This window comes from Podarcis melisellensis (assembly GCF_964234715.1).
Source record: "Podarcis melisellensis genome assembly, chromosome: 13".
NCBI classification, from domain to species: Eukaryota; Metazoa; Chordata; class Lepidosauria; order Squamata; family Lacertidae; genus Podarcis; species Podarcis melisellensis.
In genome coordinates, this window is record NC_138545.1 from 7,117,283 (window position 1) to 7,142,569 (window position 25,287).

General features: G+C 43.4%; 2 protein-coding genes across 6 annotated transcripts in view; one reads left to right on the plus strand and one right to left on the minus strand.

Annotated features, from left to right (window-relative positions):
* On the minus strand, positions 1-22,385 carry RNF212B (ring finger protein 212B). 5 transcript variants are annotated; one of them, XR_014162584.1, is made up of 16 exons: positions 13,249-13,603; positions 12,721-12,773; positions 11,703-11,777; positions 8,255-8,370; positions 7,597-7,657; positions 7,381-7,409; positions 7,145-7,191; positions 6,716-6,758; positions 6,328-6,433; positions 5,826-5,871; positions 3,923-3,962; positions 3,668-3,792; positions 3,393-3,454; positions 3,278-3,309; positions 2,018-2,170; positions 1-681 (listed from the first exon to the last, which is right to left on the minus strand). XR_014162584.1 is itself a non-coding variant. In XM_081886994.1 (16 exons), exons 2-16 carry the CDS (start codon positions 13,346-13,348, stop codon positions 2,134-2,136), a joined length of 972 nt encoding a protein of 323 aa, XP_081743120.1. In that variant the 5' UTR covers positions 13,349-13,390; positions 20,178-22,385; the 3' UTR covers positions 1,301-2,133. The 5 variants fall into 5 exon arrangements, 4 of the variants coding, with proteins under 4 accessions (XP_081743120.1, XP_081743119.1, XP_081743118.1 ...); XM_081886994.1 differs by lacking the exon at positions 1-681 and adding an exon at positions 20,178-22,385 and having other exon boundaries at positions 1,301-2,170; positions 13,249-13,390; XM_081886993.1 differs by lacking the exon at positions 1-681 and adding an exon at positions 16,246-16,472 and having other exon boundaries at positions 1,301-2,170; positions 13,249-13,390.
* Positions 17,991-25,287, plus strand: part of SLC7A8 (solute carrier family 7 member 8) — a 14,963-nt gene continuing 7,666 nt past the window's right edge. The window contains exons 1-3 of the mRNA XM_081886860.1: positions 17,991-19,830; positions 23,402-23,606; positions 23,738-23,889. Coding sequence (XP_081742986.1) covers positions 19,704-19,830; positions 23,402-23,606; positions 23,738-23,889 — 484 coding nt within the window. The 5' untranslated portion in view covers positions 17,991-19,703. The remainder of the gene's footprint in view (positions 19,831-23,401; positions 23,607-23,737; positions 23,890-25,287) is intronic.

A 25,287-nucleotide genomic window follows, 5' to 3' on the forward strand; every position in this document is an offset into this window, starting at 1 on the left:
CATAGAGGCCAAATTGTTTCCCTCTTCTAGAATCCTGATGCATTTTTCCTTCTTTCCGTTCTTGAGTTCTAAAGCTGCTACATTCCCTCATTTTAATGGGGGTATCTGGGATGAGAGAAGCATGTTGATTCTGCTTTGTCTCACTGCTTCCAACTAATTATTTGACTCCTGCTTCTGTCAGTGTTTTCCTTACTGGCACAGTGACATGGCTTATATGACTCTCTGTACCTTCATTTACGGAACAATGTCTTTTTTCAAATTCCATCCAGAAAATATGTACCATCTGGCTACTCTCCCATGTATCAATCCTATTTCATTCTGCTAAGTGAAGCAGAAGCCGGAATACAATGAAGAAACATTTATTTTGGCTTTACAAATCAAAATCCCTTTACTGACAGAACACATTAAAAAAATGTAATTTAGACTAAGCTCCTCCAGACTTTTATCTCTTAACGCACCCCTCCTTGGCTTTCCCCCTGTTTGTTTACTTATGGGATTTTGTTTTCCATTTTTAAAATTGTGGCCCAAAATTACAGTTATAAATATTTGATTTTTGGCAGTTGCCAATCAAGGATGGCGACTTTGTGCCTTAATCTCAGTTGTCTTCCGTTTCACTCTCTCCTTGCATTTTAATTGCCTCTTCTTTGTACAGCTTCTAACTTTTCTTCTGCTCTTGATGATCTTAGAATAATAGAATTGTAGAGTTAGAAAGGACCACGGGCATCATCTAGTCCAACCCCCTGCAGTGCAGGAATCTTTTGCTCAACTTGGGGCTCAAACCCATGACCCTGAGATCCATGGGTCTCATGGGTAAGTGTCTCATGCTCTACCAACTGAGCTCCTTAGGTGGATGTCATCACCCTTTTTTTATTCACTCCTGTGCTCTCCCTTTACTGGTGCCTTGATCCATCAGTTTTCACTTTGGTCATATATCCATTTTGAACTAGATGGGTGACGGCTATGAACTGAAAGCCACCACTTCCCACAGCAGCTTACTTGAAGGTGAGGTGTGATGGAGAGACCATCTCCTTTATGGAAGAAATGGAGGAAGCATTGCTGTTTGCATGCCATCTTTGTTCTATTCACAAAGCCAATACTGTCACTAAAACAGGAATGTGTTCCCTACCCTGGTCCCTGCCCCAGAATCTAAGGGACCGAAAGCTGCTGTAAACTCTCAGAACTGGCCCTAGATCATTTATAAGGGGTTATGGGGAAGATGGAATCTGAGATTTATGGAGCGATGAGTAGGCAGAAGATTGTACATAGTGACAACCCTATTTATTAAGTCACAGTATTATTTAAACAACCCTATTTATTAAGTCACTGTTTCAAGCATTTTTACAGAGTAGCTGAAAAGGCAACACCTCTTCCCCCTGCTAGAAAAACTCAAAATATTTATATAAGCTGGTCAGTTGCGCAGAGAGAGAGAGAAGGCAGAACATGGGACTGTACAAACTTGTGTGATATTGATGGAGATAAATAAAATAGACTGAGGTGTGGATTTAGTTCAAATAGCCATAACTGAGGGATTCTCTTGATAATTAGTCTTTTCCTTAATAATAATATGATAAAAATACAGCTTCTTTTTTATCTTTCAAAGAAATATTTGTCACATCCTTACTCTGGAAAGCAACTTTGGTTATACAGTATGGAGAAAGTAGTCCTATATTCTATGCAACTGGAATAATAAAAAAGAAGGTACTTTTCCTTTGGGTTGCCAGTGGCTAAATTGCAGCTGAGAACTTAAAAAATACTTGGTATCTTTTCAACAAATGAATCTGATTTCAATTTTGGCAAGTTTATTTTATGATCTACGAACTGCTTAATAAGTTGCAATAGCGTCTGCTAGAAAATGCCATAGCCTAGTAACACTCAGCCTTGAAATAAGCCCACTAAGTCTGCCTTTGTTCACCTTTCCTTCAACAAGAGACCCTGCAAATACATATTACACCACTTAAGTCTATCACATGTTAGATCTCCTGAAACTATATATTGTGTTACGAGAGAGAGAAAATACTTTTAGTGGATGGCTTTTCACCAAGGCCCCAAAAATTCAGCAGAGCTTATGCAGGGACAGGAAATGCCATCTTGCTCATGTTGAGACTGGTAAGCAGAGAGTTGCTTTTGTCCTCCCTATTTTTGTTGGTGGGCTTGGCTGTTGGATGAATGCCTGTGAGAAAATAAAATGAGCTAGTTGCATACTGTAGGGTTCACACTTTAGTTACAAATGCAGCTTATTACTCAGTTATGTTCAACAAAACTTTTCTGTTTGTGGTTAAGTAATGCACTTCAACCTGTATCTAGAGCACCATATCGGGCTTAGGCAGGAGTTTGTGTCTTACACAGATCAAGTACCTGGCTTGGCTCAGCAGAAGGAGGAAGTGACAGAATACTTGATACTGCAAATCCCAAAAGTTCAAAACCTTGTATTAGGGCCCCACCCCCCCTACACACACACACACACACACACACACACACACACACACACACATTTAGCTTTAAAAAATTAAGTTTCACAAAACAATATGCACAGACGTTCATCATGTTGTCTCTGCGGCAAAATGCTGCTTTCTTTATATTGCTTTCTTAATGTTCTGTGCAAGCATGCTGAAGTTTAGAATATTTTTTTCTAAAAGCTATCTTAATTTATATTAGGAATCATCATTTCCTGTGTTGCAACTCCTTCAACAGAAATTGGGTTTTGATTATATTCATGATCTTTTAAAGCTCTCTTTTACAAGCCCTTGTAGTCTCCTAACTCAGGGAGTCCCCAACATTTTTTGGTTTAGAGGCTTTGAACCCTGATCCCATGAAAGTTGGCAAAATACAGCCCAAAACAAAAAACTTTAGCAAAAAATAAAGACAACCCTCTTCAAATTAAACCCAAATGGGTGTGCCCAAAGGTGCCCACAAATAACGTGTTGTGGGGGGCACAGCCCTAATTCCTGGTGGGAGCAGGGGCATATCTAGGGGTTGGCCCCTGCTAAGAGCACAGGCTCAGGAGCGACACGAAAACCTCACCTCTCCACTCTGGCTTGGAGTGGCTAAGAGCCCACCTGCCCATCCATGTACTCCCCAGGCTGTTCCTCTGCTGCTCTGAGCGAGGGCTCTCTCCCCAGTCAGCCAGTGGTGCTGTTAGAAGTGTGACCTTTTGAGTTTCTAGTCCATGGTTTCTCCCAGCTTCAGAGGCACTGATACACCTCCATGCCAAGGGCGCAGGTGGGCCTAGGTATGCCTCTGGATGAGAGGATGGTGAACTAAACAGGTTACCACTTACCTGCAGTGAAAGGAGCGAGGAGTGAATCTCAGCTGAGAAGACAAAAAGAAAAGCAGTTGTTCAAAATGCTCCAAGCTTTGCCCAGTCCATACTCATTTCACAGACTGCTCCTCACCTGTATAGGCCGTAGTCTCTCACTGTTATGATGTTCTGGCATAGAAACCCCCTCTGTCTGATCTGTGGGTTTAAGCCAATAGAGAATTGATCATTGGAAAGTATATGGTGGGATTCTGAGGCTGAGTGGTATGTGTCACCCCAACCCTTAGAATGCAGCTTGCACTGTAATCATTACTACAGTGAACTATAGTGCACAATGATAGCATTGTTGAGTACTGGAGGGAATATGGAAGAATAAAAGGTGTATCTGTTAGCAGCAGGGTACTTTCTCACCAGAGAAGATGCTGAGGTTGAAGTATGGGGTTTCTTGCTGCTGCCTAGCACTTTGATTTTGCCTCGCCATAGGGGTGTGTGAGTTGACATTCATGCTGGAGGTGTGAGAAAAGGCAGGAGAAGCCCTGAAAGAAATGGAGAGTTGAATGGTGATGAGAAATGCAAATTACTGTGGCATACTAGTGCCATGGCCTTTTCATGGTCATGTGATAATAGTATCCTGAAGGGAATATCGTCCCTCACCCTGGAACTCACCTGAAGAATAAACTTTGAGTGGAACCTGAAGAAGGAGTAGCTGCAAAATAGAACAAAGTATTATGCCTCAAGTGATTATCAGAGAGTCTGTGGAAAGGTGACAGGAGAAGAACAAAGGTAAGCATGTAGGACTTTACTTTTCTTAGATACAATAATGTATTTGCCCATTTAAAAGAGGGGGCAATTTCCCCTCTTGGACATTGAATAAGCTTTGAAGGAGGCTGAATCTTGCACTCTCCTATTCCTGGTCTTCCATTGCCACCTTTTGGTCTTTTGTATTATTTGTAGTCAAAACATACAGCATTCATAAGAACAGAGTCTGGGATTCTGAGTTATACTATTTCTGATACTGGAGGTATATGCTACTAGCAACCTTCAATAGTCTTATGCTTCATGAATTTGTCTAAAACACAATTTTTAAAGCCATCTAAGTGCTGACCATTACAACTTGGTTTGGTAGCAAATTCCAGAGTTAAATTATGTGCTGTGTGACTAAGTCGATTAGTCGTGTCCGACTCTTCGTGACCCCATGTGTGACTAAGAACTTCCTTTCATCTGCCAAATTCATTATAAAATATCTATTGGCTTCTAGTATTATGAGGAGAAAAACTATGCAGCTTCTCCATACCATGCATAATTTTAGACACTTCACTCTCGTCCTTCCACCTTATTTGCAATTTCTCTAAACTAACCCCCCCCCCAAATGTAGTAGATTTTCCTCATAAGGGAGTTGCTCCAGTCCTTTGATGATATTCATTACCTTTTCTTAACCTTTTCCTGTTCTACAATATATTTTTTAAGGTGCGTTACCAGAACTGTGCACAGTATTCTCAAGTATGGTTGCACCATAGATGTGTATAATTGTATTGGATATATCACCCCTTTTCTTACTATCCTGTACAATTTGGCCTCATAGGCATCTCACTGCTCATCTCTTATTCCAGATCATTTCTGCACAGGTTAAAAACCAAAATACTAATACCAATTCTTGATGACCAGTATTGTAATAATATATTATGTTATGAAAATTCTATTTATTCCTAATCTCTGCTTTCTCTTTAGCTAGTTACTGATATAAGTGAGGATCTGTCCTCTTATCCCATGGTTGGTAATCATACTCGGGAGTTTTTGATTAGGAATGTTTTGAAAGTGTTTGGCACTATGTTTGACACACTCAAAGAACTGCAAAATGTTAATGGGACAAGTATTACACTTGTAGTAAACATGCTAGTTTTTATTCAGCAAGTCTTTTTATGTTTGGCAGTTCTTCATAATGCTCTCCACCAGCTTTCCTACAACTGACATTAAGCTAACTGGGCTGTACTCTCCTAGATCTCCTTGGATCCCCCTTTTAAAAATTGGTGTTACATTGGCGATTTTCCAGTCCTCCAGTGTGGGGGCCGATCTTACAGACAAGTTACATATTTCCATTAAAAGATCAGCAGTTTCACCTTTGAGTTCTTTAAGAATTCTTGAATGGATGCCATTTGGATATGATAAGTTAATTTGTTTTTAATTTGTCAGTATGGCGTAGGACTTCGTCTCTTGTCACTACTATTTCCCTTGGTACCTCAGGCTCTCTTCCTGAGAAAATTAATTCAGACATAGTGACCTGCCCTATGTCTTGTGCAATGAAAACAGATGTAAAGCATTCATTCAGCTTGTCTGCAATCTCCTCTTCCTCCTTTAGCACACCTTTGACTCTTTTATCATCCACAGGTCTAACTGCCTCCCTAGCTGGTTTCCTGCTTCTAATGTATATAAAAATACTTTAGTGTTGGTCTTAATGATTTTGGTGGTGTGATCCTTTAATTCTTTCCCCCACCCCAATCTCTTATTGTCTAGCTGAATTTTTTTTGCCAAGTTTTGTGTTCTCTACCTTTTATCTGAAGCTATTTCTTACCATTTATAGAGTCAGCTGGGGTCATCCTAGTGGATCCTGTGGCATGCTGGGTACAAGTGAGAAATCTCTGCTTTTTAATATTATCTAGAAAAGTTATTACATGGTAAAATAAGGCAACAACATTATAAACACCTTAATTCTAAATTTTACATTACAATTCAATCTGCACTTGTTATTTATGTGTCCTGTAGGCCTTATCAGACAGATGATATTAACAGCTCCCACTGACCTTGTGGTTATTGCCTTGGTGAGTCCTTGTTGGCAACAGGAGAATAGTTCTTTTGCCATGGCAATGTATTAAGTACTGAGCACTAAGCCTTGATAACACAAAACAGTAAACAGTGTGTGACGAGGACAAGGCTTCTCTTTTCATGGGCATATTATATCAATGGCTCCTGGTTCTCATAATTCTCTGTGACACTGAGTTTTTGAAGAACAAAAACAACATATCCATCTTATCTTTTCCTGTTCTAGGTAAAGGACAGCAGTGATGGAGACTCACTTGCCAGTTTGATAGCTGGCTGGTTCTGGAAGAGATGGCATCCATGGAAGATGAGCGACTACGGAGAATAGAGGCACAAAAAGTCCTGGAGTCACTGGTGGGAAGGCTAGATAGGCAAGCAGACAGATAATATCTATGCATTGCCTCTACTAAGAGCTCTAGATTCCTAAACTAGAATTCAATTTTTGATGATAGGATACTGGACAGAGGAAAGATCATAGCATGAAGTGTACTGTGTTTAGAGTTGGAATTTTGTTTTACATAAAGAGGAAAAAAATAAACTGAAATTCCTCTGGAACTGCGAGCAAATGCCTACATTTTTGCTGTTGTTTTTATAACAATGCCTCACACCTACAACCAAAGAATATGAATTTCCTGATTCACCTACCTGACTACCTCACTGGAGTGCTGGGAAATAGGTTGTGGTGTAACTGCAAAATATGAAATAGGTTAGTGTAGAGACAGTAACAACATACTGTGCTAGAGAAAAGATGTTGGTCTGAGTCATTATAAGGAAGGTAATAAATATGCATCTTCATGGGCCAAAAAGACATGTGCAAACTTTTACCCTGATTTTATAGAGAAATATTTGAGCATATGTTTGTACCTGTCCATCCCTCTCAGGGAAACATGTTGGATTGCATGTGTGTACATGTGCAACGGCTTTTTTTAGATAGGTAAGTAGCCACTTATTGCTATGTGTTCAGGGCCAGAACACATGCATTCACATGCTCATAAACAAACAGATACACTGTAATGTGAACATTTGCTCAAGGGCATTGACGCGTGCCTACAGAGGCCCCATCTTTCTACCTACCTCTGGGTGATGGGTGTGTGACACCGACTGGCCTCGGAGTGCTGTTTCTGCAGCAAATTGAAATGAATTTTGTTCAGTCAGGGTCAAAGGCATGTGACTGTGCCCCAGATGTTTTGCTGCCCTATGGCCTCAAACTCAGCTCTATCATTTTGCCACAGATACGTTGGTTGGTGTCTACATTTTATGTGCTGCAGTTCCTGGCAAATGTTCCAAGAAGGCAGAACTAACACACTGACCTGCTACTCTGGCGGTGTCTCGGAAAAGCCTGTTGAGAGAAAAGGGTGGGTTTGCAGGACCAAATGCAAATATAAGTAACCTGCAGGGAGGTTGATTCACTTTTCCCACCCCAACATTGACAAAGGCACGGAGGAGCAGAACTTGTTTCTACCAGCAGATGGTGTCTGGAACTCAATCACAAAAAATGTGATTTGTTTCCAGCAAAGGGCTCCTACCTTCATGTTGTTACACTTTTTCTTCAGTTCCCTGTTCTCTCTCCGTATTGCCTCCAAATTCCTAAGCCAAGGGGAGTAGGGGGAAAGAAATGGAAGATAGGTAGTCTGACTAATTATTTTGCATTGCCTTACATTAATACATTATATTACATCCAGTTATACTGTTGACCCTTTAGGCAGGAACATTTTGGCAGATAGATGTGGGATGTATGTCTATGGGTCATGCAGACCAATAGTTCCATTTCACATTAACATGTCATAATATCTAGTACTAATGGAATAGGAATACGGTCCTTTTAAAATAACAGTATAACCCATTTGGTTGCTTTATGTGTATGTTAATGCAGGAGCTCACTCCACCCCTTACCAGGATTCTGCCATCAATCAATAATTAAAGAGCTTCTTACAAATTAAACGAGAATTCAAGAATATTTCATAAGAACCTTCTTTATATTGTTTTCATGAGGGGGAATAGGTTATACTGGGAGATAATGACTGGCCCAATATTACCAAGTGAGTCTCAGGACTAAACAGGGATTTGCACTTAGGCTTCTGCAGTCCTAGTTCAACACTTCGATGGTCTTCCTCATGACGGCTCTACTAAATCCTGCAGCTACAACTAACACTGTTTGCCTTAGTTCATGGGAACACAACCTGCTTTTCTTGGATAGTTAGTTTCTGGTGAGCTTCCTGAAGAGCTCCCTCTGCTTTTGAAGCATTGTGTTTGTAGAAAGAAACTAAAAGCTCCATCTGGCCCTTCTGGAACATGCACACCTAGGAAGAGAAACAAAGGGAATGAAATAAAAGGATTGAAAAGCATGTGGGGGCAACCCAGTCTGCAACCCAGTCAGATGGGCGGGGTAAAAATAATAAAGTTAATATTATTATTATGTGCTCTCCTGGTCAAATTTGGGGACTGTGACTTGCTTCAGGAAATCAGAAATGAAATATGGGTCCTTTCAGCTCTATGGAACATACTAGACAGGAAGCAAGTGGCATAGTGCAGTGGTACAGCATTTGCCTTACATATAGATGGTCACAGGGTAAATGGAGCAGTGACCCACTCACCTCAGTCTGCCCCCAGTTAGTCCCCACTTGCCTACCTCCTTACAACCAGCCCTGTGAGTGGTACTGGCTGTCAACTTCCTCCTCCTTGGACTCAGTTTTACCCTTGTGCAACTCGACAGGGAGAAAGACAGGAACAAAACCAGAATTAGTGGGCTCTGTCTGTCTTAGGTTCCACCTATGGTGGACCTCTTTGCCTGCTGCCCTGCCATTCCCAATGGGCACCAGCCACCACAAGACACAGGTTCAATGTCTACCAATCAGAGTAGACTGGGCTAAATGAACGAGTTGTCTGACTTAAGGTTATATAGTTTTGCATGTTCACTCCAGTCATATGAGATGCACATCATGTTGCACAAGCGACTCAGTTTGTGCTAATGGCTGTAATTGAACAAGGTGATAAGAGTCCCTAAATTGTTTTTTAACTCTGAGAAATTAAGAAACAACCCATGAGTTTGCTAGGGGGAGCTTTTAGAAAGGAAAATTGACAGAAAACTCTGGCATATGTGTCTAGCCTTTGCCTGCTAATACTTTGAGGGAGCTGAAAGCTTGCTGCAGTCAAACAGTTGGCTAAAGGTAAGTACGAATGACAGGGTATCTATCTACCACGTACTTGAAGTGCAAAATAAAGACACAATAACAACTTTGGAGATAAAACTCCTGTTTCAAAAATGTTGGAAAAAACATGTTGCAAAAGTGTATCAAGTCGATAGACATCTGAGGTACTGTGGTGGGCATGCAAAGCTAGTGGAGTGCAAAGGGGAAGGTCAGAAATGGAGAGCTTCCTGAAAATATTGGAAATGCAGCAATTACAATATTCACCTACCTGAAATTCCTAGATAGAGAGACACCCTTTACACTTGTGGCACCCTGTTTTTAGAATTCTCTCCCATGGTCAGCTTTCCTGGCATCTACATTGCCATATTTTCAGCAGCAGGTGAAGACCCTTTAATTTTTACAGGCCTTATAAATGTTTTCACTGTTTTAAATACTGCTTGATTCTACTGTTTTATCACTGATTTCATTAGACTATGCTTTATTGTTTTTTAAAATACTTGTAGACTACCTTAGGAACTTTGTTGTTGAAGGTGTGATATATACAAATTTCCCAAATAAATAAATACCTTTATTATTGTCATTACAGTAATATCCACCAATGAGAAGTAGTATCTTGCTCAGGGGAGGGAGCTGGTCCATAATTACCAAGGCTTGTGAGATATAGATAAAATGGCAATCCTGGCAGATTTTAATATTCAGGTGCTGCTGATTCTGCTGAAATTCTATCTGATTATTAACTAGTTGGTCTGTATATTTATATGGCTCTTTTATCTAGATTTGTTATAGTAATTAATTAGCTAAGTTGGCAAAGAGGACCACTATTATTATTAACCCTTCCCCAGATTGGTTATTAACTACTCCTATAAATGACCTTGGATTTAACCCCACCCCATAGCCCCAAGCTATTGGAAACGGGGTGAAATGTAACTTCTTTTCAAATCATATTCTTTGTTTATTAGGCTAGGAAATTAAGCTGCTACAGCTGCTTCCAGGCTTGCTATTTTGCAGCTAGGATTCCATTGCATATAGTATTAGCAAATCCAGGTTGCTCAGTGTTTAGTTTACTTAACACAGTGTTTCCCAACCGGTGTTCCGCGGCACACTAGTGTGCCGCGAGACGTTGCCTGGTGTGCCGCGGGAAAAATTAAAAAATTCGAAAGATATCCAGAGAGGCGGCCTTCAGGCGAGTTTTAATTTTAATTTTCCTTCTCCCACTTAATGCCCCACGCTCGCCCGAGCAGCTTGCAGTCCTTGGTAACCACGGCGACCCGAGGGAGGGGAGGGAACAGGGAAGTCGAGGGCGGCGGCGAGCCGCGATGACGTCAGTGGGCCGCGCCGCCTCGCCCTGGCACGGTGTGAGAGCCCCGGCTAGTGGCGCGAGCTTCGGAATAAGTGGGATCCGCGTGCGCGAGACCGAGATCGCGGGTAAGGAGCTCAGTCCTGGGCAGGAGGAAGCGGGGCCGCGCGTGAGGGCCACATCCCTACAGAGAGCGAGCCTCCCCCGGCCCACCACTCCGGGCAGGTCCACTCGCATGAGGGGGCGGCGATGGCGACGGCCGGCAGCTTGCCTGCAATGCCATCCCTCGAGCAGGCGAGGAGCCCGGAGGCTACCAGATGCGAGTCCTCTTTCCCACCCTGCTCGGGAGTCCAGAGCACTTGGTCGCATTCAGGATCTAGAGTGGGGAAGCGGGGCTTGTGTCTGGGCTGGACACATTGGGCTGCCTGTGCCGCTCGACCTGCGGGGAGAAATCAGGGTGGGAGTCACGACCGTGAGGCAGGGCTGCCAAGTGTGGCAGAAGAGGACACGGCCGTCGCACCTGTCCTTAGGTAGGAGCTTCTTCCGTGTCGACCTGCTGCCCTAAAGTCTTGGCTTTTTTCTTGGCTTTTTGGCGGTTGGCACAGAAGGAAGGCAAGGGGGAGGGGGGGAAATTGAAACTTACACTTTCGTGCGTCCCTCCCGGCGTAACGCTGCGCGCTGACGTCACGGGGCTGTAATGGTGGTGTGCCTCGAGATTTTTTTCATGAAACAAGTGTGCCTTTGCCCAAAAAAGGTTGGGAAACACTGACTTAACACAAGCCTATTTTTAAAGAACAAGCTTTTGAGGGATAAGGAAAGTGATAAAACATGTACTGCAAAGTGAGAGATATTTGCTTGGTATAACCTCCCTACAAACAAATTGGAATATTGCACAAACAAATGAGATCAATGCTCAATAAACAAGTTGCCTGAAGCAATTTTAGTTTCTTCTTGTTTGCAGGAAGGACCCCTTAAACATACTTCTGAATACATTTTCATCATACACTTCTCCCACTACTGTATCTTTAAGCTAACCTGCTTTTTCTGACTGAATTGCAGACAGTGTTTTTAAGCTAACCTGCTTTTTCTCAGAGACCCACAATTCCACAAATTCACTCCATGTTTCTTGACTGTCACCAGCATTTTAGGACCTATGAGACAATGCTCACAGGGATGTCATTCTTACCTGAGATAGATGGGTGATATGGTTGAGAGCAGTTTCAACAGGGCTTTTGAAAAACTTTTTTTCATCTTCTTTCATCTGTAGATCAGAAACACAAAGAGGACAAGATAAGGCTCAGACTCTTTATTATCTTCCAAAGAGGCAAAGCAAACTGAGATATTCTAGGTTTAATCAGCTGGTAATGTATTTAAGAGACTGATGTTCAAATCCCTTGTACAAACCATGGCTAAGTGTGAATGCACAAGCATGCAAACATTAACAGCAGAGTTTCTTCATTCATTCCCTGGCCCAGCTGCACACACATGCATGTTTTCACAGCAAAACACATGGCCACTGTACTGTTTCTTCAGAAAACCTGAATTGATGTTAGCTCCAATTGAGCACTAAAAAGCGGGTTTTCACAGAGAAAGGAAAGCTTCAGGGCAAAAATAACTAACACTAGGACATAGAGCTTTTAAGCATGGACTTGTGCTTGGAAAGAGTAGGGCAAAAAGGTAAGTAAGAATATGGATTGAAACTACTTTGGAAATTAAAAGTGCATTTTACATACTGGATTTTAATTGCATCCCCTGAAATACTCTTACAGATGGGTGTGCTGTTCAGAGAAACAAACTAAGAGGAAGGTGGGTTTGGCAAACCCTCAACGTGATCAACTCCCGCCCAGAAACCTATGTCCCTACTGTGGAAGGACATATAGATCCAGAATTCGCCTCCACAGTCACTTACGGACTCACTGTTAAGACCATATTCATGGAAGACAATCTTACTGGGCTACGAGTGATTGCCAGAGAAACTGTTCAGTGCAGAAACCTTGCTCAGTCCAACTCCTGCCAGTCCCCAGCCCTGTATTAACTAATTAAATGAGACAAGTGTTTTCAAAATTGTAACATTTTAGCCTTATAATAAATAACTCCATACTTTAGCCAAAATGGATGTGGTACAACTAGAACATCTGTGTTTCAGAAAGTCCATGAAAACAAAGGAGAATATAAGATTCTGCTTTCGAGAAACTACAACTTACATTATGATTGAGAAACAAGTATTTGCAGCTGGTTCCACATGATGGGCATTTATCTATCAGGATTAAAATGCAAAAGGTGTTAAAATAATATGTGGGAATTTATTATAAATAACATAAAAGTTCTTATATCAGAAGATGGGTCCAATTATGAACCAATCTTCAAATTTGTTAGATCAGAGGTGACCTATATAGTGAGTTCCAAATGTGAGTCCCATCATCCATGTTCATGGGAATTGGGAATCCAGTAATATATGGAGGGTACCATGTTGGCTTCCCTTGCATTAGATGGTCTTTAAAAAGCAGATTTGAAAATTTTAGTATTTCTGACTGCTGGCTTTTGATCAGTCAAGTTCTGTTGTACAGCTGACAAATCAAAACATGAGCAATATGTTTTCATGTGCAGGATGCAAGAAACTCATAGGAAAGTTCACTACCTAGTCATCTTCTGAAGGTGTGTGTAGGAAGGCAGCATTGGTGACTGAATGTTGCATCCCAGACATGGTATAAACATCACACTGTTACTCTTACCTGTACCAGCACATTTTTTGCATAATATGTGTCCACAGCTGGTGACATAATAATCAGATGCGTCCTGGATAAAGCACTGATTGCAATGAAACCAGTCCATGTTGCAAGCAGGACAGGTGAGGCAGAGGTCCTCCCTCAGCTTCTGTTAAGAAAGGTGCAGTATATAAGGAGGATATGTCAATTTTTACCAGTACATGGCACATTTAAGACCCATTGATTTCAATGGAATAGTTAAACTTAATCCCTCCCCTTTGAATAGGTTCAGAAAATCACAGGATTTAAAACTGTAGCAGTAAAGAAGAAAATATTATGAGATGCAATTCTACTGCACTCTTAGCCAAGAGTCCAGTACTTTGTGGCCACCACCATAAGACAGAAACGTGAATCTGAAGTGCAGATCCTCATGGTTGTTGTTTTTTAACAGCAACACTATCCTCCTGCTTTGAAATGACAGTTCACATCTGTTTTGTCATATTGATGTTTCTTTCCACAGTGGTGCTGCAACAGAGGCAACCAGATCTATAATTTTTATGGTGTCATTTGTTTGCATTGGTGTAAATCATGATGAAGCAGCAGCTTTTTCTGGCCTCAGCACCAGATTTAGGGTGGTTTGGGCAGTTGCCCCATGTAGGGTACTGAGCCAGGGGACACAAAATCAAGAAAATCAGTAATTGAGAAGATCCATTTGGGGGCACAAAATTTTGGCCTCAGTCAGGGCACCATATTACCAAAGTCTACCCCAGTGGCATGCAAAATTCATGAGCAGATTGATGAGTCTCTGTGCCTCATAACTATGGTTTTTGGGTTGTTGTTGTTGTTTGCACCACTGGAGTATCAATCTCTACAGCCACAACAGGTGCTTCAGCCTTTCAACAGTTTTTGATTTCACCCCAAAAGGCATGCTTCTCCACTGTGACATATGGATGGCAACAAACACTGGGTCTATGACTTTTACAAAGTAGCTCATGGACCTGAATGCATGGTTAGGATTTCACAGTGGATTTGAGGTACCTTAATGTGCAACAATGTGGATCCAGATTCATTTTTTGCACCACACTGATGTGCCAGTGTGCTGAAACCATTATTTTTTACTGTTCAATCTGAAGAGTGTGATTTGATGGTAGATTTTGGAGGGCGAAATCCAAAATATACATGTTTTCACACACTTACAACCTGGTGTGTTTGATTGATTATTTTTTACTATCCGAATCCATGGATACAGATATGAGTGGCGATTTGGTGGCAGGATCCGTATCTTGGATTCATGTTTCTGTGCCATGGAGGCACCTTAGTTGCATTTAGGTCTGTGCTTTTATAGTGCAGTCCCTGGAAAAGGATGCTGAAAATGGTTTGAGGGTGTTTTTATGTGGCCTGCACACAAAAATCAAATGAATTTAGGAGGATCCACCTGTTTATACACACAATAGATTAGTATTAGTCTTTTAAGTGTATGTTGTGTCTCCTAAAATGGACTAAAAGGGACAACTGTCTGAAAGCAGGGACAATTTATGGTATCAGGGACAGGTACTAGAAAAAAGGGACTGTCCCTGCCATCCAGAGACAGCTGGAGGCAAATTCCTATTGAGAACAACAAAGAACATGACTTAAAGGAAGTGCTGAAGGAATCCACATTTTGAAAGCAGCTTTCCCGAAATTTCTAAGTGAAGGAGGGTCAGGGACCAGGGTCCCACTCCCACTAATAAAAAGGATTTTCATCAGCTCCTTCAATACCTCTTTTCTTTCTACCCCCACTCTTAATTTATAATTTAAATTTATAATTTAAGGCAGGGTCGCTTCACACGCCGATAGGCAAGGCAAGTTCCTAACCCCCTCCCGGCCGCTGCCTGTTTCCCGCCTTTTTCTCGAGACTACTTGGCCGCCTCGCGCTGAGCGAGAAACGACCGTTAAAAAAGGCGGGAAACGGGTTGCGCGGGGTGAAGGAATCCGGCGCGAGGACTGAAGGGGATTAAGGAGAAGAGGGGGAGGGGCGCAGATGGAGGGCTGCGTTGTGGCTCTGGAGAGAGAAGCAGGCGTATAAAAATGGCAGGGTGGGGTGGGTGAGGAAGGGGCTTTTAGGGTAGGAAGGGGGATACTGTGTGAAAACTAAGAAAAAGGAATGGAGGCGAGGAGAGAGTTTGGGGAATCTGAAAGTGGGCTCCGAGAGTCGGCGAGGACGGGAAGGGAGTTTCTGAGGTAAAAGTGGGTGGGATTCAACTTGAAGTATTACTCAGGAGTTGACCCGCTGAAAATGATGAACAACTTGTGTCCATTAATTTCCATGGGTGTCGTCTCTGAGTTTGGTTCATAGTCCAGCTGGGGTTTGGATGGGGGGGGGGTAGTTTTAGTCGCCATTTTTCTTGCCCTTAAAGGCATCATTTCTGCGCCAGCTCAGTGGGTAATTTTGGGGTGCCTCGTTGGTAAGAAAAAGCAAAGGAGTTTTGGCAAGGGTTGTGGATCTTCCAGCTCAACCTCCTCACTGGCTCCTTGGATCTGTCCTTGGGTAGCTGTAGGGGAAAATGGTAGACACTTGTCAGTAAGCAGCACAGGGAGATCCAGCAGATTCAAGCATTTCCAACCCGCTTTTTCTTTGCCTCAGGAAGCTGCGCTGCTGGAATCACCTCCTGCTGCTTAATGAGAGAAACCTGCCAAAATACTTTGGAGGAAGTGAGGAGCAATAAGGGGATAAAATGGCTTTTGAGGGCCGTAGATGCAGGAGGAGCCTAGAATGAGGAGAACCTAAATATGGAGGGTGTGGGATCCTAATCTGTGGAGTTGTGGTCCTTTTAAACTGATACCAGAAGGAGGCAGAACCAGCAAGGCCAGGATGGATTTTATTTCATAGAATTAATACACCACTTGATTGTTTAAAAAAAAACCACAACAACCACCCTAAATGCAGTTTACAAAAAGGTAATCCGGTAAAATGAAGACAAATTCACAACCCTACTTAAAAAAATATATAAATTAAAATACTAAAACAGATTAAAATTACAGTACTTCAATTTTCTAAGCATCTGGGTAGGTGTGTCTAAACTGGAATGTTTTTAGCAGGCACTGAAAAAGAGTACAGGAAAGGCGACTGCTTGATGTCAATTGGCAGGGAGTTCCAAAGTGTCACTGCCACACTAAACAATTGAGTTCTTACAAATGCGGAATGGGGATTATGTGGCACCTGTGGCAGTGCCAATTCTGCCGATTGAAGCGGCCAAGTAGATGCATGAAGGGTATGACCTCCGAGATAAACTGGTCCCAAGTTATTCAGGGCTTTATATGCTAATCTGAATATGTCTTGAGCTTGGCTCGGTAGCAAATCGGTAGCCAGCACAGATCCCTAAATGCAGGTGCTATATGCTGACAAGGCCTGGCCCCTGTCAGCAATTGTGCTGCAGCATTCTGCACCAACTGCACCTTCCGAATCAAGCGCAAGGGAAGCCCCACATAGAGCACATTGCAGCAATCCAGTCTTGAAGTAACCAGCGTGTGAATTACTGTGGCAAGGCCTCTCAGACCAGGAATGACCGTAGCTCTCGGACCAGGCACCATGGGGGTAGCCAGGGTTTATTTTAGGGGGGCAGGCATCATGTTGGGCGGAGGGGGCAAACCCGAGTTATCTGCAACGCAATTGGTCAGTTAGTTAAGTATTTTTATTTATTTACGCCCATGCCAGCCGCAGTTGCTAAAATGCACTTCTAGCCACTGAGTCTCCAAATCAGAGAACTGGATTCAGAAGCACTCTCAAACTATAGGGAGCAGTTGAATCCTAGTTACCGTAAATTTTGAGATGGGGATGTGGAAGGAAGGAATTAGTCATGAGATGTTTGCTGCAGTTTTGCTTCATGTCAGTTCCACTTTGATCTTGTTATTCCCCTTTTTCTTTCGTTCACGTGACTGCCTAGAGTTAGCCCACAACTCTAATGGATTGCCGTGCAGTCGCTGCTGCTGCCGAGTCCCCACACCCTCCTGCTTTTTCTCATCCTCTGCTGTTATCTTCTCTCCTTCCCAGCCCTGACCTTTGCTCTAGCCTGTTCCTGCTGAGATGACGATAAAAAAGAGTCAAGGGTGCTCCCCAAAGGCTGGACTTCACCCCCACATTGCAGGAGAACGTGCGAGATCAGCAGAGATAGCAGAGGGAGAAATGTGCCAAGCAAGGGGAAGTGGGGACATTGAACAGAAGGTGCGGGGGAAGAAGGAAGAGGAATAGTACACAGGAAAAGTGGGGGCACACAAAACCCTGTCATTCTGTTCTCTCCCCCCCCCCCCTGTTTTCAAGTCTCTTTTCTGATTTTCCAGGTCTGGAAGTTGAGGGGCTTCCAAAAAACAGGTCCATCATGGAGCAAAATCGACACTCCTGCCCCTTATATTGGCGGTGCACACACACATCAAGCTGAGTAGGGAGAAAGATTAAGATCGTTAATAGACGCTATTGAGCAATAAACAGATAAACTGAAGCATCACCACAGTGAATGGTAGCGGCCCAGGGGAGCAGAGACGGAGGAACCCGTTTCCGGAAACATCGCTATTATTTGCAGAGAACAATTTTGTCAGTGTGTGCCCTTACCGAAAGGCTTGGAGTGAATGTCAGCACAGGGTAGTACTTTACAAGACTTGGCGGGGGGTGGGATGAACCTAAACTGATGTTCTTGCAATCTGAAACGTAACAAGAGGGAGCCACAGTTGCAGGGGTGGAGGAGGAAAAGAAGAGATTGGTAAAGCTCTGGATTGGAAACGAGTTTTGTGAGGAAATCCAGCAGCGTGTAAACTTGGCTTTGCGTGCTTACAGTATTGCAGAAAAGTATTGGGGTTAACTAAAGGAAAGCTTTATTTTTAAAACTTACATCGCGCCCTTCCTCCAATGACTCCAGGGCGGGTCATAGTAATAAACCACTCAAATAATATAACTCACAATAAAACAATGCAGCAAAGTTAAGTTTGATCTGTGACCTAAAAGCTTACGTGGAGAAAAAGATAATTGGAAGGGGGTGTAGAAAGAGGAATACCAGTACAATAGTGTGAACATATTTATGTATAGGGAGAATTCTTTAAAATTGTGCAATGAAAGAGCTGGTTATTTTTTTCTGAAATGAAATGCACCCGTTAACCTGAGGAACTATATGTCACGTGGTCCCACGACGATATGGGATAATGTAGCAGTTGTTGGGGCTAGATTCCAGAGCGATCAGATACGTTTCCACGCGGGTCGCGGATTATGGTGGATCAATCTGCTCAGGTAACGAGCTGGTGTCTCGCGGGTTAGGCTAATGTCTGCTAATTCGTCTTCCCCACCCCCTGCAACAGCGGACGGGGCACTTTTAATACTATTAGAAGACGAGACCGAACAAGGCATAACTAGAGCCAGTGGCATCGGAAAGCGAGCGAGATCCCAAAGCGACAACACGACCAGCTTCCGTGGATGAGTTTTAAGCGGAGAGGTAAGGCGAGAGGGAGGAGGAGTCTGTCTCTGCCTCTCCTGGAGCGGAGAATTATCTCCCCCCGCCTCGCCCCAGGACCGGCAGCGGCTGGTTCAGCACAAGAGCAGGGGAAAGAAACTCAAGAGGGAGAAAAACAAATGCAGAGCGGAGAAGCTCGAGAGCTGGTCTGCGAGAAGGAATGAGAATCCGAGAGACCTGGTGGGGAGAGAAGCTCGGCTGGGACAACAAAACCGGCGAATCAACCATCAAAGCGAGAGAAACGCTGTAATGAGAAACCACCCTGGCACCTAGAGCGATCCCTGTCCAAACTGAGCAACAAGGAAGATCTAGGGAAATCTTTAGAGCAACCGCCACTGATCAGAATAAAACCGTGGTAGTGGGTGTGTGGGAGCTGCACAAACAAGATCAAACCAGTCGGCTTCCCCTGCACTGTTGTGCGGTTCTCCTCCTTCCCTTCAGGGCAAACTACACAAGAAGAAACGGCAACAACAACGTGGGAGAGGAATCCCACAACATCTGCACCTGTGATTTGGAGCGGAAAATATCTAGTACTTACTGCATGTGAGAGAGGGTCAGTTTGATATCAGAACCAAAGAAAATCTAGCTGCGGACACCCATATCAAAGCTGATAGAAAGACCTAACTCAGTTCTAACAAAGGTTGGTGCTAGAACCAAAGCAAATCCAGCATTTTCTGCTATTAGAAAGGAAGTTTCTAATCAGAGGAAGAAGATACTACTGTAATTTGCTTCTAGAGAGACAGCAGATCTGGCCATCACCTGAAGCACAGACTGGGACATCTTGACTAAAGATTTCAGACAGAGATCCCCAAAGTGGACTGGCAGAGCAAGACTGGGAACAGGTATACTGTAATTAGAAGCTGGAAAGTTTGCAGAAGTCCGTTTTCACAAGATTCAAGCCTGTAACTGGACCAGCAGACACAGAGTGAATCCAGAGTCATTCCCGTTCTAGGAGAGCCATCCACAACCTCTAACCCATAGTTACTTGGTGCTGACCAGTTCAACACTATGGAGGATGGAGCACGTCATCGAGGTGGTTCCGAGAAGGGTTCGGATAGCCCTGAAAAAACAGAAGAAGGTGGTGTTGCACTCAAGAAAGAGATTGGGCTGATGAGCGCATGTGGCATTATAGTGGGTGAGTGGGGACTCTGGTGGGATGTTATTTTCCCTGTTTGCCCTGAACTGGACAATACTATCTTCTCATATTCGTCTAACATTGGGTGATATTCATTGTCCCCTATAACCCAGGAAGCAGAGGTCCTGCTATGACCGTCTATCTTGGCCTTGGATCTTCTGTCTTTCCTGTAGCAGTGATTAGCACCATGCCCCAACTTGGCTAGGAGGCTTGTGGCTCATATTCTGCAGTTACCAGAAAGAGGGATGAAAACCTTCCTTCTCTTTATTTATTTATGCTCCTTTCTAAATTTAGCCACCCTTTCTTTTTTTTCTGTTTGTCTTCCTTTCCCTCCTTTCTATAAATACCTTAGAGCTGTCAGTTCACATCACCAATCCGATTAAAGCTAGTTTTCCCCTCCCTGAAGCAGTTCCAGCACTACCAAGTGAATTCCTCTTAACCCCAGCCTGTTTCATTCTCCATTGAGATAACCAGATTCCTGGCCAATTCCCAGCTCGTTTTGCTGTGGTACTCCACCCTAAGCCCTTCTATGTTTTGGGACACACACAATCGCTGATAAATATATACAGCCCTAAAAACATTAGCATCTCAGCAGTGGGTGTGGAAAGCTTGTATATACTGCTGTCATGGCCCAGAGGGAGATGGATCTCAGGAACAAGCAAGAATGGGAACATACACAGCTGCTTTGCGCCGGATGAGGTTGCAAATTCATGGCGGGCAAGATTTCTCTGAACTGCCCCTTGCCAAAGTAGCCAGCTCTCTGAGATGGACAAGCAATGAAGTCCTCCAGTTGTCCCTGCCTCATACGGAGATGCAACTTAGACTCTTGGGCTGTGGTGTGGTTCAGGGTTTTTTGCTGTGGAGATGGTTGCTTTTGTTTTTTTGTATCTTGAGATTTATGTGGAATTTTTTTCAGTTTGGTTATGTATTTTTATGTTTGTTTTATTGTTTACAACTACTTTAGTTATGCATTTTTTCATGTAAGCTGCTGTGAGCATGGTTTGAACCACAGAAAAGCAGCATACAAATAAAATTATGTAGGGTTCCACAACCTAGGGGACTTCTGATTTAAAGGCTGCCAGCAGAGCCATGCAGGAGCAGATCGTACCTTTACAGTTCCCCAAACAGTTAGTGACTGGAGTTTGTTTTCCACCCCAGTGCAGCTGGAACGTGGCTCTCTCGGAGCATGTTTGTTCCAACTCCATCAGTCTCATTCCAGATGGCTTTGTTTCAGCAGGTGCCAGGAGACCGCTGAACAAACAGAGGAGGACGAGGAAGCGCTTTGAAAGAGAAAACCCTTGCTTCCCTACTTGTCCAAGCCTCACTAATACCCAAATTCTACCTGCTTATTGAGTTCTCCTCCCACTGCCTCTGCCCCTCATTCCACAGTGTACTGCATTGCTCTATTCTCTCTCTCCATCTCTGCACTCTAGGATGGCAAGTTGTCATCTATCCGCACTTTTCAGTATTCCTTGCCCTGCTTCTTTGGTTCCTTCTTGATCAGAAGGATCACTAAAGCCCACTTTAGGGAGAGTTTCCACTTTCCCAAAGCACGACACATAACCAGTTCCTCCTGTATTTCTTTCCACATATTCAAGCCACTCCAGCCTTTCCTTCATCCCTCTATCTTCCCTTAGCCACCCCCTGCCCCATCTTCTCAAGTTTTGTGTATACAGTAATTCTCTGGCCCCTCTCACTTCCACTGGCCTGTTGCAATGCAGCCCAACCCTACCCTGCGGCTGGTACTTTCAGCCACACCTCCACCCAGCCCTTTGGCTTCAATTCACATCTGCAGAGTTTTAATTTTCTTAATGAAAAATAGTGGAATGATTCTCTGCAATGGGAATAGAGCCAGAATGTGTCCACAAGCATGGAAAGTTGGACAGTGCACACTCTGAGGTATTCAGCCAGCAATGTAGTGATAGGGACAAATGCATAAATAATAGCTCCCATCTTCCCTGTCTAACAGGGCCAGTGGTCAGGGATGATAGGAACTGTAGTCTCAAAACACCTGGAGGGCCGAGTTTGCCTATGCCTGATCTGGACGAATATTCCAGTGGAATTTTATTTTATTTGATAATTTTAAAGCTCTTTTTCACAAAGAGAAATGTGCCAGACTGAGATCCCCAGCGATGCCTTTGGAGCATCTCCCAGGTTATAGAAGATAACAATGTCCTCTATACTTGCACACAATGTCCTCTATCCTTGCACACGATGTCCTCTATACGTATTGAAGCCACAGTTGGAATTATATGGCCAGAAGTTTGCTTTTAAAAGTGGTAACCTTCCTGCTTTGGCCATGGGGCCATTTCTGAAATACAGATTCAGTATGCTGAAGCAAAGCAAGGCTACAAAAAATGGAAGGTTTGGAATCACAGATAGGCTAGTTGCTAAGCATACAGTCCTGGCTTCCCCAGACACAGGAGACGTGATCTGCAAGTACTTGGCATATGTGTGCAATCAGGCCACCTGTAGGGAAAAAAATAGATCATTACCTCCCAGTCCTAAACCTATTTGCTAAGAATTAAGTGCTTGTTTCTATTATTCTTAATCAACATAAAAGGTAAAGGTAAAGGTACCCCTGCCCGTACGGGCCAGTCTTAACAGACTCTGGGGTTGTGCGCCCATCTCACTTAAGAGGCCAGGGGCCAGCGCTGTCCGGAGACACTTCCGGGTCACATGGCCAGCGTGACAAGCTGCATCTGGCGAGCCAGAGCTGCACACGGAAACACCGTTTACCTTCCCGCTGGTAAGCGGTCCCTATTTATCTACTTGCACCCGGAGGTGCTTTCGAACTGCTAGGTTGGCAGGCGCTGGGACCGAGCAGCGGGAGCACACCCTACAGCAGGGATTCGAACCGCCAACCTTTCGATCGGCAAGTCCTAGGCGCTGAGGCTTTAACCCACAGCGCCACCTGTGTCCCTTAATCAACATAACTCATACTTAATCAACATAACACAACTTTAAATAGTCTAAGTCTGATACTTTCCTTTTCACCTTATGAATTGGGTATATTATTATATTATATATTATTATTATATTATATATTATTATTATTATCATATCATATCATTTTTGGTGTTATAGAAATAGAAAATACATTAAATAACAAACTGGTATAAACAATTTCCATATTGAAAAGTTTTATAACACAAACATGGATATTTCTATTTCTTCTTACCAGACAGAGAATTTGATTAGTACAAGAGGTAGTCTGTTCTCCAGTTGGTGATATATGAAGAAGCTGACATTTAAATGTCACCCTAAGTTAACCTTTCTTATTAGACACAGAGGGTAATTCCACTTCTTGGGCCAATATCTTAGACTCTGCAAACCCATATAGATAACTACAATGTTTGTTGCACTAGAGCAGCAGTAGCTAGCCTGTGGCCCTCTGAAAGTTGCTGCATTCCAGTTCCCCAAACCCCTGATCATTGGTCATGCTGGCTGGAGCTGATGGGAGTTGGAATCCCATGGCATCTGGAGGGCCTCTGCACTAGAGAGAGTCTCCCCTCTCACCATTTCCCTCTATGATTTCTAATCTCTCTGTACCCCTTTGTTTCTTCTCCAGGTAACATCATTGGATCAGGGATCTTTGTGTCACCAAAGGGTGTGTTGGAGAATGCAGGCTCAGTAGGACTGGCACTAATTGTGTGGATTGTAACGGGTCTTATCACAGCCGTGGGGGCTCTGTGCTATGCAGAATTGGGAGTCACCATCCCCAAATCTGGAGGCGACTATTCCTATGTCAAGGACATTTTCGGGGGACTGGCTGGGTAAGTGAGGAAAGAAGAAATAAGGATGTAAGTAGGTGGCTGGGGAAATGGAGCAGGATTAAAAGTAGGAGGGGATGAGTTTTGAGAGGCAGATTGTCTAACTCTTTCACACTTGGAATATTTCTCTCAAGGTTCTTGCGGTTATGGATTGCCGTCCTGGTGATCTACCCCACCAACCAGGCTGTTATTGCCCTCACTTTCTCAAACTACGTACTGCAGCCACTCTTCCCCACCTGCCTTCCCCCAGAAACCGGATTGCGACTGCTCGCTGGGGTCTGCCTTTGTAAGTACTGAGCCCACTACCATCCATTAGCCATGAATATTGGGCTGATTCAGATTGACTGAACTGGCAGTTTGTAAGTTCCTTGCAGGGAGGTTAAATGACATTGTGCCAAGACAAGAGTTATCACACAGTTTCCAGTGCATTTCCCCATCACTTTCCTTACTGCAACCCCCTCCCCAATCAATTATGATTTAACAACCTGAATTTGCTGGTATGTGACTGAAACACCCCCCAAAATAGTGACATTCTGGAAGCACTTTTTATCTACTCAAAGACCCTGGAGTTATGTTACAGTTGATCTAGCCAACAGCAGATTCTCCCTCAAGAGTTTCAAACCATGTGTAGTTATTCCTCAGAGGCATGTATAGCTATGGCCAACTCACCATTTCTACACATTTAGTAATTATTCCAATATCCAGTGTGATGTTGAAGCTAGGCTGGTATACTTGGACCAGAAAGATATAAGTTTGCATCTTTGTTTGGCCTACTAAATTTACTGAGTGACCGTGGGCTAGTCCCTCTCTCACACCTAGTCTACTTTGCAAGGTTGTTGTAAGAATAAAACAGGTTAACTCACATCTGTGTAAGCCACTCTGAGCTCTTTGTAGTTGGAGTGGGTACAAATATGTGGAATAATGTTCATTTGGCCTGCATACCAAAAGAACAAATTCTTTCACTCTTTTGGAAAGGTGTATCACTGCTTGACCTGTGTTCTAGGTACTGTGAGCTATAAAATACAAATAATGACAACAAACGTTCTTAAAATAGGATACTTTTTGCAATTTAATTTTGAGCGTCCTTTGGTGTGCATCTTGCATCCTACTAATCTGAAATAGAGCTCTTTACCCACAGCTGTAGCAGAGGCTGTGTAAGCAGCATTGGAATTTCTCCTCCAAATAATTCTGGGAAATATAGTTTGCTAAGGGTGCTGGGACATGTAGCTCTGTGAGGGGGTGCAGTGCTCAGGATTCTTGGAGTGTGTGTGTGCTTTAAATGTATTGTGTGCATGCAGCCTCACTCTAAAAGCACCCCACATGCAATGAGTACAAGACAGGAGCAGAAAGGTTAGAAGGGTCAGAGTGAGGAACACAGGAAGTAGAAGGAATGCCCAAATGCCAGGAGATTCTTTCCACCAAAGCTTTAAGTCATTTCTGTCCGTCTGTCTACAGGCTCCCCCCACCTGTCCTGTCTTGGATGTCTGCACAGTTGCCCCAATCTGAATCAGTGGGGAGTGGGCAGCTGTGTTCCCCATGAACTCAAAGACATTTAGGAGGGATAATTTTCCCTGAGGTTACTTTAGGACATCAGTTGCTGGAAAAATCAGGCCTGAACTAGTTTCGTTCCTTTCTAGCTCCAAGGCAGGGGTGGGGGTGGGGAAAGACAAGCACCAGCCAGGGA

Excerpts from the sequence above, each read along its gene's own strand:
- RNF212B (XM_081886994.1), bottom strand. The coding sequence starts at position 13,348 with ATGGACTGGTTTCATTGCAATCAGTGCTTTATCCAGGACGCATCTGAT. Across the intron at positions 12,774-13,248 it reads CAAAAAATGTGCTGGTACAG|ATAAATGCCCATCATGTGGA; the intron begins GTAAGAGTAACA and ends TAATCCTGATAG. Across the intron at positions 11,778-12,720 it reads ACTTGTTTCTCAATCATAAT|ATGAAAGAAGATGAAAAAAA; the intron begins GTAAGTTGTAGT and ends TCTGATCTACAG.